General features: G+C 46.6%; 1 protein-coding gene across 3 annotated transcripts in view; it reads right to left on the bottom strand.

Annotated features, from left to right (window-relative positions):
• Nucleotides 1–19,488, bottom strand: part of supt7l (SPT7 like, STAGA complex subunit gamma) — a 51,423-nt gene that overhangs the window by 15,472 nt on the left and 16,463 nt on the right. For all 3 annotated transcript variants that reach the window (XM_072500166.1, XM_072500165.1, XM_072500167.1), the window contains one exon: nucleotides 4,834–5,528. In XM_072500166.1, the coding sequence (XP_072356267.1) occupies nucleotides 4,834–5,246 (413 nt within the window). In that variant the 5' untranslated portion in view covers nucleotides 5,247–5,528. The remainder of the gene's footprint in view (nucleotides 1–4,833; nucleotides 5,529–19,488) is intronic.

The raw sequence follows: 19,488 nt of genomic DNA, 5'->3' as shown, positions 1-19,488 counted from the left end.
GCAGTCACGTAAGAGCTCTTCTGTCTCCTCGGACCAGCACTGCACAACCTTCTTGGCTGGATTCTCCCGCTTGAGTTTCTGCTTGTATGCCGGGAGAAGGAGTACCGTCTTATGGTCTGATTTCCCAAAGTGCGGTCGGGGGATAGAACGGTAGGCGCCCTTGATTTTTGCGTAGCAGTGGTCAAGAGTGTTGTCGCCCCTGGTGGGACAGGAGATGTGCTGGCTGAATTTTGGCAGTACACTCTTGAGGTTGGCCTTGTTGAAGTCTCCGGCCACGATAAACAAGGCCTCCGGGTGTTCTGTTTCTTAGTTGTTTATTACTGTGTATAGTTCGTCCAGCGCCTTCCTCACTTCTGCCTGGGGTGGGATGTAGACCGCTGTGATAATGGCTGAAGTGAACTCATGTGGAAGATAATATGGGCGGCACTTCACAGTCAGGTATTCGAGGACTGGGAGCAGTAGGTCGCCAGAGTCGTCACATCCAAGCACCAGGAGGAGTTGATGAGGAGGCACACCCCTCCACCCTTCGCTTTGCCTGATGATGCCTTGCGGTCCGCCCGGTGAATTGAGAAGCCGTCAGGTTGTATGGCACAGTCCGGTGAGGCGGGGGTGAGCGATGTCTCTGTGAAACAGAGCACACAGCAGACTCTTACTTCCCTCTGAGAGGTAAGTCTGGCATTACGTTCATCCAGCTTGTTTTCGATCGCTTGGACGTTAGCCAGGAGTATGCTGGGGAGAGGGGTCTTGAAACCGCGTTGCTTCAGTCTAACCTGCAGACCGGCGCATTTCCCTCGCTTCCTCGGTCGGTGGCTGCTGCTGGATGATCCTGGGATCCGATGGCAGATATCAGCTCTTGTGGAAGATAGGTGGTTGCGTCTGGCGGGCTCCAGGGCGCTGTTTACATATCCGGGCGCTGGTCGAGGTAGGGGGTTGCTAGGTGAGCATGTTTGCAATCCGGATGGATCCCGGCGTTCAGCGGGCGAGGGAATACCTTGCAGCGGGTTTCCAGACGTTAAGGATTCCATTTAAGCTAGGAGAGATCACGGGCGTGAATCCCGCCCCCGCCGGCCACTGAATTCTCCGGCACCGGAGGAAATCCGCCGCCCCGGTCTGCGGGCACCCCGGCGATTCTCCGGCCTGCGATGGGCCGATGTCTTGCTGCTGTAATGCCGGTCCTGCCGGCGTGAATTAAACCACCTCCCTTACCAGCGGGACCAGGCGGCATAAGCGGGCTCCGGGGTCCTGGAGGGGGGGGGGGGCGTGGGTCGATCTGGCCCCGGGGGGTGCCCCCACGGTGGCCTGGCCCGCAGGCGGGCCTGTGCCGTGGGGGCACTCTTTTACTACCCGTCGGCCGTGTAGGTCTCCGCGATGGCCGACGCATCGATGAACGCCCCCTGCACATGCGCGGGGATGAAGTCAGCAGCCGCTGAAGCTCCCGCGCATGCGCGGACTTCCGCCGGCCGGCGGAGTCCCTTCGGCCCCGGCTGGCGTGGTGCCAAAGGCCTTCCATGCCAGCCGGCGGGACGGCAACAACTCCGGCGTGGGCCTCGCCCCTAAAGGTGCGGAGAAATCTGCACCTTTGGGGCGGCCCGACGCCTGAGTGGTTCACGCCACTCCATCCCGCCGGGTAGGGAGGAATCCCACCGCACATATCTCATCCATGCTCCTTTGTTTAAAGCTGCTAATGTGCTTAATTGATTTGCAGAATTAATTTACAAAAAGTTAATTTTCAGGGATATGGGAAAAGAGCAGGGAGTGGGGCTAATTAGGTCGCTCTTCCAAAGAGCTGGCACAGGCATGTTGAGTTGAAAGGCTTCCATCTGCTCTCTGAAGTACTCTCCATTTGCCTGGACATGTGCAGCGAGAACAGCAAGAAGCTCAACACCAACCTGGACAAGAAGCCTTGATCAGCACACCATTTATCACCTTAAACACTCACTCCCTTCACCACGGATCACAATAGCAGCAGTGTGCACCACCTACAAGACGCACTACAGCAGCTCGCCAAGGTTCTTTTATAACACCTTCAAAGCCTGTGACCTCTACTCACCTGGAGGGACAAGGGTAGCTGATGCATGGGAACATCACCACCTGCAAGCTCCTCTCCAAGGCACACACCACCCTGACTTGGAACTATATCGCTGTTCTTTCACTGGGCCAAAACTCTGGAACGCCCAGTGTACCAGCTGCTTGGACAGTGGTCCGCCACCACTTTCTCAACAGCAGTTAGGGATGGTCAATGTGATGATTGTAGAAATTTCAGCTATATATTCTATTATACGTATCTGATGCAGTAATTGTTAAAGTCCTGGGTTAGCATTGTATGTATCTCCTGCAATCTGGTTTGTAGAAATCCTGGTTTAAAAGACAGGCAGACACAGTGGCTGCAGCAGGGGTAATTAAGGCATTGTAAAAATGAGATCATCCTTATTTAAAATCATGCTTATGTGTAAATGGACAAGCCTATTGGACTTTTGCTATGATTTCTGGGGAGTAGATAACCATAGACATAAACCTGCTTTATGGGGAAAGCATGACCCCAAAGTCCCAGAGTGAAAACAAACTAATGATTCGGTGACCTCAATTTTATGTTTTAAAAACCTTTAGATTTATGAGAAGATGGAGGGAGGCATGGAGCTCCAAACGTTGATGTCTCGAGGGGTGGGGGGGGGGGGGGGGGGGATAAAAATGAGTTAGTAGGAAACAGTTAAGACAAACCTTGATTCTAACAAACTGAAGGTGTAGGGGCGTTTGGAGAATAATAATAATAATCTTTATTGTCAAAAGTAGGCTTACATTAACACTGCAATGAAGTTACTGTGAAAAGCCCCTGGTTGCCACATTCCAGCGCCTGTTCGGGTACACAGAGGGAGAATTCAGAATGTCCAATTCACCTAACAAGCACATCTTTCGGGACTTGTGGGAGGATGGAGCACCCGGAGGAAACACCGGGAGAACGTGCAGGCTCCGCACAGACAGTGACCCAAACCGGGAATCGAACCTGGGACCCTGGTGCTGTGAAGCCATAGCGTTAACCACTATGCTACCGTACTGCCCATAACCCCTGCCAGGTAGGTATACGTGTGTTAAGTGAATTAAATTCAGAGCAACACCGTCCGTAGTGAAACCAATTTGGATAACCACTAAATCCCATGAGAATAATGGCACATAGGCCATTCAGCCCATTGTGACTGTGCTGGTTCTTTCAAAGAACTAACCAATAAGTCCTATATCCTGCTCTTTCCTTATAGCTACAACGTTTCTTTCCTTCAAATATATACCCATTTCCGCTTAAAATACCAATGTAAGTGAGACAAGTCCCATGAATTTCTACACTTACACACCTTCCTGCACCCGGCCCACAGCCCTGCATCTTACAGCACGGAAGGTGCAGATCCAGGTACTTTCAAAAAGAGTTCAGGATCTCTGACTCTACCACCAACTCGGACAACGAATTCCAGACTCCCACTACCCTCAGCGTAAAAACGTTCCTCCCCATACCTCCTCTACACCTTCTGCCTCTTATCTTGAATCTATGTCCCCTGGTTCTAGAATTCTCCACCAAGGGAAACAACTTTATCCTGCCCACTCCTTCTTTTCCCCTCATAATTTTGTACACCTCAATCAAGTCACCCCTCAGCCACCTTTGTTAAAAGGAAAATAACCGCAAGCTATCCCATCTCTACTTGTAGCTACACTTTTCTAGCCCTGACAACATTCTTGTAAACTGTACTGCAATTTTGCCCAAAAGTAGCTCTGGAAGCAGTGAAAGTGCTGTGTTGAGTAGATCTTAACAGTAGCAAATGATTTGTTGCAACAAATCACTTGACCTAACCATAGCAGAATCAATACAGCAGATTTATAACCAGTGTAAAAGAAAAATCAATTGCGATAACATAGAAGGATACAGCTCATCTTCAAGTGCCTTGTCGAAATCTAAATCACTGTTTTTTCCCAATTATCATTATTATACCTTGAAGAACATTCTATCGCAACACCTCGATAGATCATTCCAACTCATGACACAATCCAACCAGAGCTTTCTGGCAGCACTCTCACCTCAGTCAGAAGGTTGTAGATTCAAGTCTCCCTCTACAGTGTGCAGCACCTAAACTAGGCCAAGCACTGAAAGAGTGCTGCACTCTCAGAGGTGCCATCATCATAAACTGAAGTCACCATGTGCACATGCAGATAAACACTATGTCAAAGGATTTGTTGTTTCTTTTCCCACACCTAGTGTTTCCATAGCCAGTTTTCCTGAAACAGGACATAAGCCTGTCACCAGAGGCTCATAGCTTGAGGTGTGCCACTCTGTATTAATCATGGCTGACCAGAGGTCTCGCCTGCTCTTACTGCCTGCTCCTGCCATGTGTTGGAAGGATTTTGTAGATTGAAACTCAAACACCTTGTGAACGCCCTTTCCTTGACCATCAAGTCCTGGGGTGGGATTCGAACCCGGAGCTTCTGGCTCAGAGACGGGGATGCTACTCACAAGACCGCCCCTATTTCAAAATGCTTAGACCAACATTCATACCTTGGACAACATCATTCTGCACTGTAAATTCTATGATCAATGATAAACAGATGGCGATCTGATCATTGTCATGTTGTGGTTTGTGGAACTTTGTTCTATTATCAGACGGTTGGTGCAGACTCGATGGGCCAATTGGTCTCCTTCTGCACTGTAGTGATTCTATGATTCTTACATCTCAACAATGAACACACTTCATAACTAGCTGTAAAATGCTTTGGAATGTGTGGAGTTGATAAAAAGTGTTGTGTCAATGCAAGCTTTTATTCCCTTCTTTGCCATCCAAGCATTTTCAAACTCACCTGTAGAAGTCGCTCTCTGGGTCACTGTGCCTCAACTGGAAAGACAGCTTTGGACTTTTACTGTCCATAGGCAGCAGCTCCTCTGGGATGGGCGGTGAGTTGGGTGCTGGTGGCAGGGCCTCAGCCTCCTCGGCCTTCACTCCTTCCAGCTGCGGCTGGCACTGCGCCTGAGCGGCGGCAACGAGGCTCCGCAACCGCCGGTTGTACTGCAACAGTTGAATGGTGTGGACGGTCAGGCCGCAGGGCTCAGATGGCACGTCCAGCGTGGTTGCTGGCCGGGGCCTGTCGGCTGAGGGCTGGTGTAGCGGAGGGTCCTGGATTTCCACCGTCCGGAATTCCCGTTGCAACAGGTCGAAAGAGCTCCGGCTGGGCTGAGTGGATGATACCGGGATCTCGCCCCAGTACTTTATCATCTTCACTCCCCTGTCTGCTTTGGGTTAAATGGTGATTTGTACGGAGAAAGCCCAAGAAATGCGACAATTTAAATAAAGTAGAGTCAAAACTACAGTGTGTTGAGCTAACCACAGAGATTTGCTTTGGACATGTGGCTGTTGGGATTTTCCGGGACCAGTGAAAGGCAATTACTCAACAAACTGACAAGTCTTTTTCATAAAAGCATGAGTAAAGGATCATTCGTCTGTGTTGCCAACTGCCTTCAGGCTCCATCAAACTGGCTGCAATATCTCTGGTGAAATCTGTCAAGATGTAAAAGAGATGCGATTATTTTATTACAAGTAGATTGGTTTTGTAAACACAACTGCAGGGCCTCAAATTTAAATAGGGAAATATGCTACCTGTTGTGTGCCTCATCTTGATATCCCTGATATCCCCTGCAAATAGCGGCACTTACCTGGCGGACCCTGGCAAATAACGACAACACTTCTGGGCAGCCTCTGCAAATGCCAAGTGTAGGGAAACCGATGTTTAATGATTAGTTTCAATTTAGTTTGCACACAATTGAAGTACGCCAACCCAGTGTGGTTTTATGCTGAATTCTGGGACGCAAGCTCATCACATATCTTGGTCGTATCATCACACTCAAACTTGACAAAAAACATGTGCCCTTAAGGTGGTGATGTATGACGTCAAGATTGAATGGGCAGCTTAAATTTGTTACCAGCAAAAAGGCTAGCAGAATTTGTGGATGCAAGAGAAGGAAGTATAACAGCAGATGGTCTTACATTATATAATATATATAATATTTATTGACACAAGTAGGCTTACATTAACACTGCAATGAAGTTACTGTGAAAAGCCCCGAGTCGCCACATTCCGGCGCCTTCTCAGATACACGGAGGGAGAATTCAGAATATCCAAATTATCTAACAGCATGTCTTTCGGGTCCTGTGGGAAGAAACCGGAGCAGCCGGAGGAAACCCACACAGACACAGGGAGAACGTGCAGACTCCTCAGACAGTGACACAAACCAGGAATCGAAACTGGGATCCTGGCGCTGCGAAGCAAAAGTGCTAACCACTGTGCTACCGTGCCGCCCATTGGTTTAGCTTATAGGTTTTTAAAATAAATTTAGAGCGCTCAATTTTTTCCAATTAAGGGGCAATTTAGCGTGGCCAATCCACCTACTCTGCACATCTTTGGGTTGTGGGGACGAAACCCACGCAAACACGGGTGAATGTGCAAACTCCACACGGGCAGTGACCCAGAGCCGGGATCGAACCTGGGACCACTGCGCCGTGAGGCAGCAGTGCTATCCACTGTGCTACCATGCTGCCTTTGGGTTTTAAGAAGAAGCAATTACATAGAACATAGAGCATAGAACATTACAGCGCAGTACAGGCCCTTCGGCCCTCGATGTTGCGCCGACCTGTGAGACCACTCTAAAGCCCATCTACACTATTCCCTTATTGTCCATATGTCTACCCAATGACCATTTGAATGTCCTTAGTGTTGGCGAGTCCACTACTGTTGCAGGCAGGGCATTCCACACCCTTACTACTCTCTGAGTAGAGAACCTACCTCTGACATCTGTCTTATATCTATCTCCCCTCAATTTAAAGGTATGTCCCCTCGTGCTAGACATCACCATCCGAGGTAAAAGGCTCTCACTGTCCACCCTATCCAATCCTCTGATCATCTTGTATGCCTCAATTAAGTCACCTCTTAACCTTCTTCTCTCTAACAAAAACAGCCTCAAGTCCCTCAGCCTTTCCTCATAAGATCGCCCCTCCATACTAGGCAACATTCTGGTAAATCTCCTCTGCACCCTTTCCAATGCTTCCACATCCTTCCTATAATGCGGCGACCAGAACTGCACGCAATACTCCAAATGCGGCCGCACCAGAGTTTTGTATAGCTGCAACATGACCTCATGGCTCCTAAACTCAATCCCTCTACCAATAAAAGCTAACACACCGTACGCCTTCTTAACAACCCTCTCAACCTGGGTGGCAACTTTCAGGGATCTATGTACATGGAACTTTAACTTTGTTTAGAGTTACACTTTGTGACAGTTTGTCATTAGCTGTAATTGTACAGTTCTTTAGATCTTTATTATTCAACACTATTTGTTAACTATATGCATAGGGAGACTGGTTTAGAATGTCACATTTTAAACAGTGACTCTTGCTCTGCACTTATATTGTACAGTCGCATTGTATAACTTTAAGTACAACTTGCATTGTAACTTTCGGTATTAGATATACATAGTTTTTAATTGTAAACTACTTTATCATTTTATTCTTTGGTCTAACATTGAAGTGACTCAGTCCAAGTCCCAACACCGACAGAGGGCCCCGTAAACAGTCACTGATAAGGTTTGATTTAATGAGGAGTTTGCATCGAATAATAGCCCACAATGACGGGCTCAAGGCATCATTCATAAGGATAAGACAGCATACTTCCCCACCCCCCCACCTATACAAATCAGCAAGGAAGATACCATAAAACAGGCTTTAATCTTAGCAAGAGGTGATAGGAACAATCTTTAATGAGAGCGGTGGTCCCACAAATAATTGACACCTTAGAAGGCCAATCAGAGGGCTATGGGAAATGACATCAATAGATGAACATCAGCCATTAGAAACCTTTTAGAAACTGATCATGTTCCCCTGGACCAATCACAGATTGGTCACGCACCTCTTGAGCCAATTATGAATTAAGCTTGCTTCATTTAGAACAATCAGAATGCAATAACATCATTGATCACGTTGTGGGGAAAGAGTTAATAAACAGCAGCATTCAGTGAGCAAGGTGCACACCAAGTTTGAAAGTGAAGTTTTTGTTTGCATTGTCTGTTGTCCACAGGATAGCAGGAGAACCCAGAGTTTACGGGGAGAGAACGGAAGCAGAGTGTCGCCTCGTGCCCTAAGCTGAACCGGAAAGCAAGAGCCATAGTATGCCTGTGAATTCACTGTCCTGCTTTGTTAAGTATTAATTTATAAACTTAAGTAAAGTTTCCGGAGTTATTTCACCGGACTGTCCCCTGGTGCCCTTGTTAAAATATTAAAGAACAAAATTGAATTTAAGTTCAAATAATACCTAGAACTTATGCAAAACACTCTTGGGTCCTCTTTTAAATGCCAGCACACATCAGGGATTCCCCCGTAGATACCAACACACTCCCAGGGATGCTCCATAAATACCAAAATATCACTGGGATCCAACCCCCTGTAAATATCAGCACACTCCTGGGGCCCGCTGCAAATACTGGCACACTCCTATGGCCTCCGGTAAATATGGGCACACTCCCAAAGTCTCCCAGTAAGTTCTGGCACACTCCTAGGGCCTCCTGTAAATACTGACACACTCCAGAGACTCCCCTGTAACTAACTACACACTCCCAGGGACTCCCTGTAAATACCCTCATACTCGCGTGGATCTCCAGTAAATACTGACACTCCCGGTGACCCCCTGTAAATAGTGACACGCTTCTGGAAACCCTCTGCGAATACGGACATATTTCAGGGATTTTCTCGTCCTAACTTCAGAAAGACAATGCCCGATATCAAAAAATAATAACGCCAATGCAAAATTTTTTATATAAATAGCAAAATTAAAAAAATATGTAGAATACACAATTGGGAGATACTATATTCATGGTGTGCAATATGAGTGGTCCTAGATTGACAGAAATCCAATGACCTCTCAGGCACCCCATGTGCATCCCCATAGGCCTCTTATGATTGAAAACCCTCGCTTAAAAAGCTACATTTCAGAATGAAATTCAGTTCAATTCTCTAGACAACAGGTAATGCATCTACAGTTTCCTGACCTCATTTTAACATAATAAAGACACAGTTCCCCTTTCAAAGTTGTAAAGAATTATGATCAACTCTGAAAAGAAATCTATTTCCATTGACATTTGTGTGGAATATTGTTGTTTCAATCACCAATGGCCTCATCAAGGGAGCTGATTAGGGAGAGTTACTTAGGCTGACAGAAGCGAGGGGCTAAATTAGCATTCACAGTTGAGGTGACTGCTTATTTAAGTATGAGGTTAATGGCAGTGTCTATTCTGATTACTGATCTCCCTCCTGCTGTCAGGCTCAGTCATTTTTCAGAGCTTGCTTTGCTGATGATGCAATCAGCACATTTTGGGCCAAGAATATGTTCCATTAGTACCTGCTTTTTGGGCACGTTGAATGTCCCAAGAGCTGCAAGATGTCATTGGTGAGGTTCATGCACCCCTGTGGAGAAAATTGCCCCGACACCATCGCGAAGGAGGAATCATTGCGGAGGCAGTGATTGTGCATCGGAGGTAGGGTAAGCGGGAAATCATGTCGTCAATCAGTGCGACCTGATGATTTGACACCAACTCTATCATTTTGGTGTTCAACATTCCTGGCAGCACTTGCTCTTAGCCTCTCAAAAGCAGGACGAAGCAGCCTCTTCACAGCTCTGTTTGACAGGATCAGGGACTACTTACAGGCTCATTACTGGCTGGTTTTTCTGGTTGTTTTTGTTACAATTCCACAAGTGTTTGATGTTTTCCAAAGTGGTTTGAAGGTGTAAGTGTGTGCAGGGAGTGGAGTGACACGTGCAGCCGAACTCTTTGCTGACCCCAGGGCTTCTGTACAAATTAGCTGCTCCCAGATATAGTTGCATTAGTAGGTGTACCTCTTGGAATTTGGTGTGACCAGGAGAATGGGCAGGCGCCCAGTAGCCAGGGAAGCTACTGGAAGAAAGAAAAGGAGGTGGGGGGGGAGGAGAGGCTCACAGCAGGAGGCCACAACCAGCCCTGGTGTTCAAAGAACAATTGTGTGACCTGAATAATGAGAGATGCCTGGGCTTCTGGCTGAAATCTGTCACTTGCTGCAGCCACAACCACAGAGCAGGAAAAGAACCACATTGCCAGTAGCTGTGAAGGTGACTTGAGGCGATAAATGCTTTTGTGTCCGATTCCTTCCAGGCTGAAGCTGGAGATTCAGAGTTTGCCAACAAATGTAGCTAGCCCAAGGGTCCGAGTGCTCTCAATTCAAAGAGCGTTAACTACATTTTATTCTTGCCAGAGAAAGATGGCTGAGGGAACATGTGGCTTCTGTAAGATTGTAGGCATTGCCATACTGCAGGATGTCACTGCCTCAATGCACATTGCTTTGCAGGTGCCACACGTCAACTCTGTCCTATTCCAGAAGTGAAAAGGATTCCACTCAGAATGCAGTTGGTATTTGACCATAGAAGTGAATCATGCAGGTCGATGCTTGATATCGTGGTCGCAGTCATGCTGAAAGTGAACCCTCGGAAGGCGACGGGCCCGGACGGGATCCCTGGTCGTGCACTCAGAGCCTGCACGGACCAGCTGGCAGATGTGTTCGCGGACATCTTTAACCTGTCCCTACTCCACTCCGAGGTCCCCACCTGCTTCAAGAAGACCACCATCATACCGGTACCAAAGAAGAACCAGGCACTGTGCCTCAATGACTACCGTCCGGTGGCCCTGACTTCAGTCATAATGAAGGTGTTCGAGAGGTTGGTCATGAAGCGCATCACCTCCATACTCCCAGAACGCCTTGATCCACTGCAATTCACATACCGCTGCAACCGGTCCACATCAGATGCCATTTTCCTGGCCCTACACTCATCCCGAGAGCATCTTGACAACAAGGACTCCTACATCAGACTCCTATTTATTGACTACAGCTCCGCCTTCAACATCATAATCCTAGCCAAGCTCACATCAAAGCTCCAAAACCTAGGACTTGGCTCCTCACTCTGCAACTGGATCATTGACTTTCTGACCCACAGACCACAATCAGTAAGAATAAACGACAACACCTCCTCCACAATAGTTCTCAATATTGGGGCCCCGCAAGGCTGCGTACTTAGCCCCCTACTCTACTCCCTATACACACACAACTGCGTGGCAAAATTTGGTTCCAACTCCATCTACACGTTTGCTGACGATACGACCATAGTGGTCCGAATCTCGAATAACGATGAGTCCGAATACAGGAGGGAGATAGAGAACCTAGTGGAGTGGTGCAGCGACAACAATCGCTCCCTCAATGCCAGCAAAACCAAAGAGCTGGTAATTGACTTCAGGAAGCAAAGTACTGTACAAACCCCTGTCAGCATCAATGGGGCCGAGGTGGAGATGGTTGACAATTTCAAATTCCATGGGGTACACATCACCTAAAATCTGTTCTGGTCCACCCACGTCGACGCTACCACCAAGAAAGTACAACAGCGCCTATACTTCCTCAGGAAACTAAGGAAATTTGGCATGTCAATATTAACTCTTATCAACTTTTACAGATGCACCATAAAAAGCATGCTATCTGGCTGCATCACAGCCTGTTATGGCAACTGCTCGGCCCATGACCGCAACAAACATCAGAGTCGTGAACACAGCCCAGTCCATCACACAAACCTGCCTCCCATCCATTGACTCCATCTACACATCCCTCTGCCTGGGGAAAGCGGCCAGCATAATCAAATACCCCTCCTACCCGGCTTACTCACTCTACCAACTTCTTCCATCGGGCAGGAGATACAGAAGTCTGAGAACACACATGAACAGACTCAAAAACAGCACCTTCCCCACGGTTACCAGATTCCTAAACGACCCTCTTATGGACTGACCTCATTAACACTACACCCCTGTATGCTTCATCCGATGCCGTTGCTTATAAGACCATAAGACATAGGAGCAGAATTAGGCCACTTGGCCCATCGAGTCTGCTCTGCCATTCAATCATGGCTGATATTTTCTCATCCCCATGCTCCTGCCCATAACCCCTGATCCCCATAACCTATCTATCTCTGTTTTAAAGACACTCAGTGTCTCCACAGCCTTCTGTAGCAAAGATGTAGTTACATTGTGTTGCCCCATTATGTATTTTCTTTTATTTCCTTTTCATGTACTTAATTATCTGTTGAACTGTTTGCAGAAAAATACTTTTCACTGTACCTCGGTACATGTGACAATAAACAAATCCAATCCAATCCAATGGTGTGGAGCAAAGGCATGCTGAAGCATCACATCCACTGCCTGGACCATCTGCAGGAGTCTGCAGTACTCAGCAGAATGGGAGTCAAGATTTGTGTAGTCTGCTGCATGTTGTACAACCACACCATCATGAGGGGACAGCCCTTCCACCAGCTACACGGTGAGCAGCTAATGAGCTTGCGGAGGAGGAAGAAGAGAAAGGGAGATCACAACCTAGGCAGCCCTTGCCTGGAGAATTTCACTGAGTGCGATTCTTGTAACCTCAAGCCCAATTCCCCATTCACCAAAGTCCCGCACCGCACCTTCCCTTTGTCACTGACCATCAGTGCTTGCTTGGCCACAATGCAAAAATGAAAGGCTTTACTAAACAAAATGATCTAAACCAAATTATAAAACTATTCATGCCAAATTACATACAAAGTCAATTAATAAATCTTGTACATTCCCTTCGCATGTCTTCACCAGAAATGGAAGCTGACAGATCAGTCAGATGCTGCTACTTGGTTGGTGTAGGAGCATGCCCAAGGGCTGAGTATTGAGCCAGCCTTTACGTGGGGTTCCTCCCTCATAGTTATGGCTTAGCTTAATAAACAGAGCAGGTACATCAAACTGGCTAAGACGGCTTTATTATCCCAAGCTTGGTTTCGTGTACATGAGAGAGAGAGAGATCTGGATAAATGCCAAGATCAATCTGCCTAACACTGATAAAAACACGTCAATTATAGGATTTTCCAAAAATCAATAGCCCACCCCAGTTGATCTTGATGCAATTCCTGGAGCTGTCACTTCTATATTATCCAGTAAAATTACTTTAAATAAAATGATGAATTGTGATTAGCTCATGATTTAACCCCATCCTGTCACCTGTTGTTTACCATGACCTTGTGTCCATTCTAAAGTTGTTTTTTGGACATTCCCACCTTGTATCACAGTCAGTTCCTGACCACCTCACTGTTTATCCAGGGGCAGGATACCAGAGCTGGTTTCCTCTTTACTCCATGGAATGTTTGAGACAGGATATTGGGGCCACAGATAAATCCTGTTTACTGAGTTGACTATGTAATCTGCTAAGCACACATCTTGTGGTGTCTCATAAACATGGGCAAGTTAGCTAGCTTAAATCCAATCTTGCATTGTGGCCACTGCTTGTAGCTAGAGTTGAAATGATTATTACTGTTATGTCCTAAAAAACAGGTTTAATAGTTAATAATGATTACTTTCTATGATTAATCCCGATCCTTAATAAACTAATTTATGTAGAACTATTCTAGTGTTAACCTAGCTATTCAGTTTAATGAGGTCTCATCTCTGGACACCCCCTTCAGTTGGGTCCACATTTTAAAAAATAATCTTTATTGTCACAAGTAGGCTTACATTGACACTGCAATGAAGTTACTGTAAAAAGCCCCTTGTCGCCACATTCCGGCGCCTGTTCGGGTATATGGTGGGAGAATTCAGAATGTGCAATTCATCTAATAGCACGTCTTTCGGGGCTTCTGGGAGGAAACCGGAGCACCCGGAGGAACCCCACATAGACACAGGGAGAACGTGCAGACTCCGCACAGACAGTGAACCAAGCCGGGAATCGAACCTGAGTCCCTGGCGCTGTGAAGCAACAGTGCTAACCACTGTGCATTCATGCTGTCAATCAATACTTTCTCAAAAGCTATGTGCACTGATGGCTGTGCAGCAATGGAGAACGTGGGCACATGGGACCGGCAATGCATAAGAGCCATTTTTTCAAAAATGCATGCCTGTGCAGAAGTCTCCAAAAAGGAAACATGCAAAAAGAAATGGGCCATGCCCAGCAAAGGGAAATTAGAGGGAACTTTAGTCCACCCGTGCAAGTGAAATTGGCTACAATTTCCATGTTGGAAAGCTCCAAACTCTGCACGAAGCCCTGAACCCAGTTGATGCCACACTCCTCCATTGGTTGATAGCTTTTTAAAAAGTGTTTGAATATTGAGTGACTAACTGGAAAGATCACATGACAAGATTTCATGTCTTAAGACTTTTACTGTAACTAACAAACTAAAAACAACATTGGACAGGATTTTCCAGCCCGGCCTGATGCCCGGATCATCCGGTCACACCAATTGTCAATGGACTTTTGGCTGGCCCACCACATCTCCCGTGCAGGTCCCTCCACTGCGGGGCCAGAAAACCTCAGCCATTGCCCAAGTACTATTCAGTTGGCAACTGAAATGCTAAACTACAGAAAGGTTTCCCCATTTAGCTTTTAAAACAACCGAAGATCCCCTTTCACGGTTATACTATTCTGTCCCAGGGCGGCATGGTGGTGCAGTAGTTAGCACTGCTGCCTATGGCGCGGAGGACCCGGGTTCGATCCTAGCCCCGGGTCACCGTCCGTGTGGAGTTTGCACATTCTCCCCATGTCTGCATGGGTCTGACCCCCACAATCAAAATATGTTCAGGATAGGTGGATTGGCCACGCTAAATTGCCCCTTAATTGGAAAAAAAATAATTGGGTACTTTAAATTTATAAATCAAATACTATTCTGTCCTCTTTGTGGACACATCATTTTCCAGGAACCAGTCGAAAGCTATTTCAGTTCCCAATGTTTTGTTTCCTTTTTCCTTTTCCAGCAAATAACTTCCGAGCCTGAGCTGACTTTCAGTGAGGGTTACCCTGGGGTTTCATCTCTCAAACCAAAGCTCGGCAATCTTTCAGCCACATTTAAATCCTTACAAACTTTGTCCCTTCAATCTGAGCTCAAACTCCCACCTACATTCTGCATGGAAAGAAACTGAGACTGGCTGCCTCTATCTATCTCTCAGACTCTTGCAGACTGACCTGTCAATGAGGTTCAGGGGCATCTTAAAGAAACGTTGCAAGCTGAGAATACAATGGCTTTCTATGGTCTGTTTTCCTCTCAAAAGGCCATCTCCATGGCAACATGAATCAATAGGTCTAGTATCCAAGTAGAAATGTTTATTAACTATCTTACAACCCCCAACTCCATTCTAGCTTGTAATTGAAAACAGTTTAAATTTCAGCTGTTTGCAAAATGTGATATTCCTAACACCTCCCTGTGAGGCCAGCAATCCATCTACTGTCAGCAAAACTAGTCTGCTCATTGTTAACATGTATGAATATCTTTTTCCCAGTATGACAATCTGGGGTCCCCTCTAACCGTTAGCAACTAAGCCACCCAAGCTTGTTGTTGGGCAGAATTCAGAACAGATCTCATGACCCCTTCATTCCTCCATTTGATCCTAAACTAAATAGAATCATAAATAGGCAGGCCTAAAAGGTACAAATCCTACAAACTTCATATTTGTAACACCATGCTCTTTGACACTGACTGCAGATTCTCTAGCAGGCATCTCAATGCATCAAGCATGTCATTGGGCATATCCATTGTGTTCCTCTTCAAGCTGTCCCAATGAAATCTTCACTTAGTCCTTGCGGTAGAACTCATCCGCAACCTCTCCAGTTAATTGGCAGCTGTGTTGTCCTGTCCTACACTGTCATATTTCCCTTTCTCTTGCAGGTGACACACAATGGGAAGCAGTAGAAGCTAACCGGAAAGGGCTGCCGGCACTGACATCCAACAGTGCAGCATCTTACTCAGTACTGCACTGCTATGTCACCCTAAATTGCCTTACTGTCTTCAAAAAAACTCAAAAAAAGCAAAGTGGAAATGTGAAAAGAAAGCAGAAAATGCTGGTGTGACGACGGGAAGACGTCAAGAATATTGGGTTCTATGTATTGGGCAACTTAAGGGTTAAAAGGCCGGGTTAGAGTGTGTTTAACTGCAATGGTCACCTTTTTAAAAAATAAAGAATAGTTTTGCAGGGCCTGGGTGCTTTTAGCAGCCAGAGTGGTTAACAAAGAATTGTGCTTTTCAATCTGGGTTAATGCACTGTGGTTTGATTGGGAAAGTCCCCAGGGAGTTATTGTGCTTTGCAGCCTGCAGAGATAATTTGTTTTGCAGCTTGGGGAGATGGAGGCCATTGCTGGGTGGAGCCAAGGAATGCAGAGAGACATTTTGAGAAGCTGTGGAGAAAAGCAGCTTGTGGAGAGATCTGTGGAAAGAGAGTTTTTTGGAGAAAGCTTTGGAGAGGAATTGAATTCTGATCTGCCTGAAGCTGAGTCCACAATTATCGCACATTAAGATAGATTGAGAACTGTATCTTTATTTTCTTGTTGTTTAAAGGAAACTGGGTGTGAAGTAAAAAAGTTTAATATTGAAGTCACAATAAAGTTGTTGTCGTCAAAATAACAAAGCCTTATTTCTTCATGCAATCACTCCTGGAACAAATCATTCTTTCTGCACAGCCTTACAAATAAACTAAGATATTAGGGTTTCAGTCTAATATGCTAGCCACTGTTGGGGTCTGGTCTGTGTTTATAATAGCTGGAAAAACACAGCACTTCAGGCGGCATCTGTGGAGAGAAACAGAGTTAAGTTTCAGGTCAATGTTGACCCTTTGGTCTTTACCTGCTGTGCAAATCCAGCATTTTCTTTTTATTGTTAAAACTATGTATCATTCGCCTGGATGGGTGCAGTTGCAACAATCAAGACGTTCAACAGCATCTAAGACAAAGCAATTTGCTTGATCGGCGTCCTATTCACTGCACCCAAAATCCACGCCCTCTGCCACTGGCGTGCTGTCACTGCAGTGTGTGTGTGTGATCTACAACATTCACTGCAGTAACCCACCCAAAGCTACTGCAACAGTACATCTCTCCCCTGCAACCTCTAACAAGTGCAGGAATGGAAACATCATCCTGAATCGGATACAAAACGCCATTCCCTCAACAGTGCTGGGCAAGAATTCTGAAATTGCTCACCTAACACAACAAGGGAGCACTCATCTTGCCACTAGGCCAGGCAGGGCTTGGGAAGGCCCATCTCCATAGTTTCTGAGAAACAAAGTATTGGCAATAAATGCTGGCCTTGCCAGTGCAACCTATGCAACAAGGAGCAAATAAAGAGACAAGCAGACACAAGTACACAGCCTCTCCATTTGAATGCACCATTCAGAGAAAGAAAAACATGACCAAAATCTGGGGTGCCCTGCTGCGCACCTTTTCAGCCGAATCTTCAAAGCTTCTTTCAAAACAAGAGCCAGCATTTTTCAACTGCTACAGTCCAGAGTGCTACAGCTTTGGTATTTCTGCAGCTTGGGCTTTGAAAAAGCCTCCAACAGAGATAATAATTAATAGAGGTTTATTTAGATCAACAAATAGTTTCCGGAGCCTTACTGCTACGCAACTAAAGTGTCAACTGGCGCACAGGACAAAATTGTGATGAAATGCACTCAATGCAAGGGAAAGATCCACTTGTAGCATCAGAGAACACTGGAGGAGGCCACCCCCATCCCGTGACTGTGTTGGGGTTTTTAAAAAGTGTAACCAGATTAGTCCCACTCACACTCGTCTTTCCCCATGGGCCTGGAATTCTATTCCACTCCCAGATAATCACCCAATTCCCCCTTGAAAGTTTCTGTTGAACCTGCTTTCCCCACCTCTTCAGGTAGTGTATTTCATTAACACACTGGGTAAATACATTTCTCATCCCCCCTCTGGTTCTTTGACAATTACCATAAATCTGAGTCCTCTGGCTATTGAGGCCCTGTCGGTGGAAACTATTTACTCTACCATAACCCTGCATAATTTTGAGCTCCTGAAATCGCCCGAGGCCTCTCTGTTCCTTATCCCGGATAGCATTCTAGTAAATCCCTGCAATTTCTCCTGGGAAAACTAATAATCATGTTCAGTTTATTATTTGAAAGGGTGTGAAATCCCTCATTATGCCCTATGCGCACTGTCCAGGTCTTCTGCTGCATAACCTCAATCATTGCTGCTCCACATCCCATTGTTACAAGCCAAGCTGTTACAACCCATGACTCTCTTTCAACTTTAAGATCGGCAGGATCCCCTTCAAAGGTACCGCCCCAAACTCTGAGAGGCCTGATTTGCCGGTGTCTTTGAGTCCCACACATCATGTTCTTGGCAGGTTTCACCCCTGGCTCCGGACAAATGACTAAGAATAGGAGATTTGCGATGGGAATCCCACCGGACCAGCCAGTGGGGTTTGTACTGATTTTCCCACCCAGAATGACACTTTTTTGGGAGAATTCCTCCCCATGACTGATCTGATGTGATAAGTCTTAACTCCACTTTCCCACCTTATACCCATAAATGAGAAACAGATAGATGAAGGGAATGTGAAGGAACTGCAGAAACAGTGGCAATCTAGTGAGGCAGCTATAAAGCAAAGGGGTTTTTGTTGGTGCTAAACCTCTGTCAGAGCTACATGATGGAAAATAACTTTGGCGTCCAGAAAATGGAAAAACTCCCCTTTTTATTGTGATTGCATTGAAGACTTGACTAAAGGAGGTGCAGAAAAGACTGCTGGCCTTCTCCGAAACAGAAGGCATTCTCAGGTTACTTAGGTGGAGGCCACTGAAGTATGAATGGTTAAAAAATATGTGGTAGTATGTATTAGGGGTCATGTGGGACTGGAAGCCCTAATGTCATTGGCTGACAGATCCCGGGTCCTGGTTGGCTGTTGACCTCTAGCTCCGCCCTGAAGGAGTATAAGAAGCCGGAGTCCTCCCCCGCAGGCCATTCTACTATCGAGCTGCGGGGGAACAGACACGCTTAATAAAGCCTCATCGACTTCACTCTATTCGTCTCACGGAGTCTTTGTGCGCTACAATTTATTAAGCGTGCCTAAAAAGGACTATGGAGCTCAGGATCATCCTGGAATGCCTGAGGATCAGCCCCCACGCAGTGAACGCGGCAGCAGCCTTCAAGCACTGGCAGACTTGTTTCGAGGCCTACCTCAGAACGGCCACCGGCCGGGTCACAGAAGACCAAAAACTACAGGTCCTGCACTCGAGGTTAAGCACGGAGATTTTCTCCCTCATCGAAGACGCGGAAGATTTCCAGACGGCGTTCGCAGCACTGAAAAGTCTCTATGTCCGCCCAGTTAACCAAATCTACGCTCGCTACCAGCCCGCGACGAGACGGCAAAGTCCCGGAGAATCGATGGACGAATTCTACGTCGCGCTGCTGATTTTGGGACGAGCCTGCAGCTGCCCTTCGGTGAACGCAAATGAACACACGGACATGTTAATGCGCGATGCTTTTGTGGCAGGTATGAATTCCTCCCAAATCCGCCGAAGACTTCTAGAAAAAGAGTCGCTAGGACTCTCAGAGGCACGGGCCCTAGCAGCCTCCCGAGACGTGGCCGCGCGTAATACCCGCGCCT

The sequence above is a fragment of the Scyliorhinus torazame genome, chromosome 4, assembly GCF_047496885.1.
Source record: "Scyliorhinus torazame isolate Kashiwa2021f chromosome 4, sScyTor2.1, whole genome shotgun sequence".
NCBI classification, from domain to species: Eukaryota; Metazoa; Chordata; class Chondrichthyes; order Carcharhiniformes; family Scyliorhinidae; genus Scyliorhinus; species Scyliorhinus torazame.
This window is presented reverse-complemented; position numbering and strand designations above follow the sequence as displayed.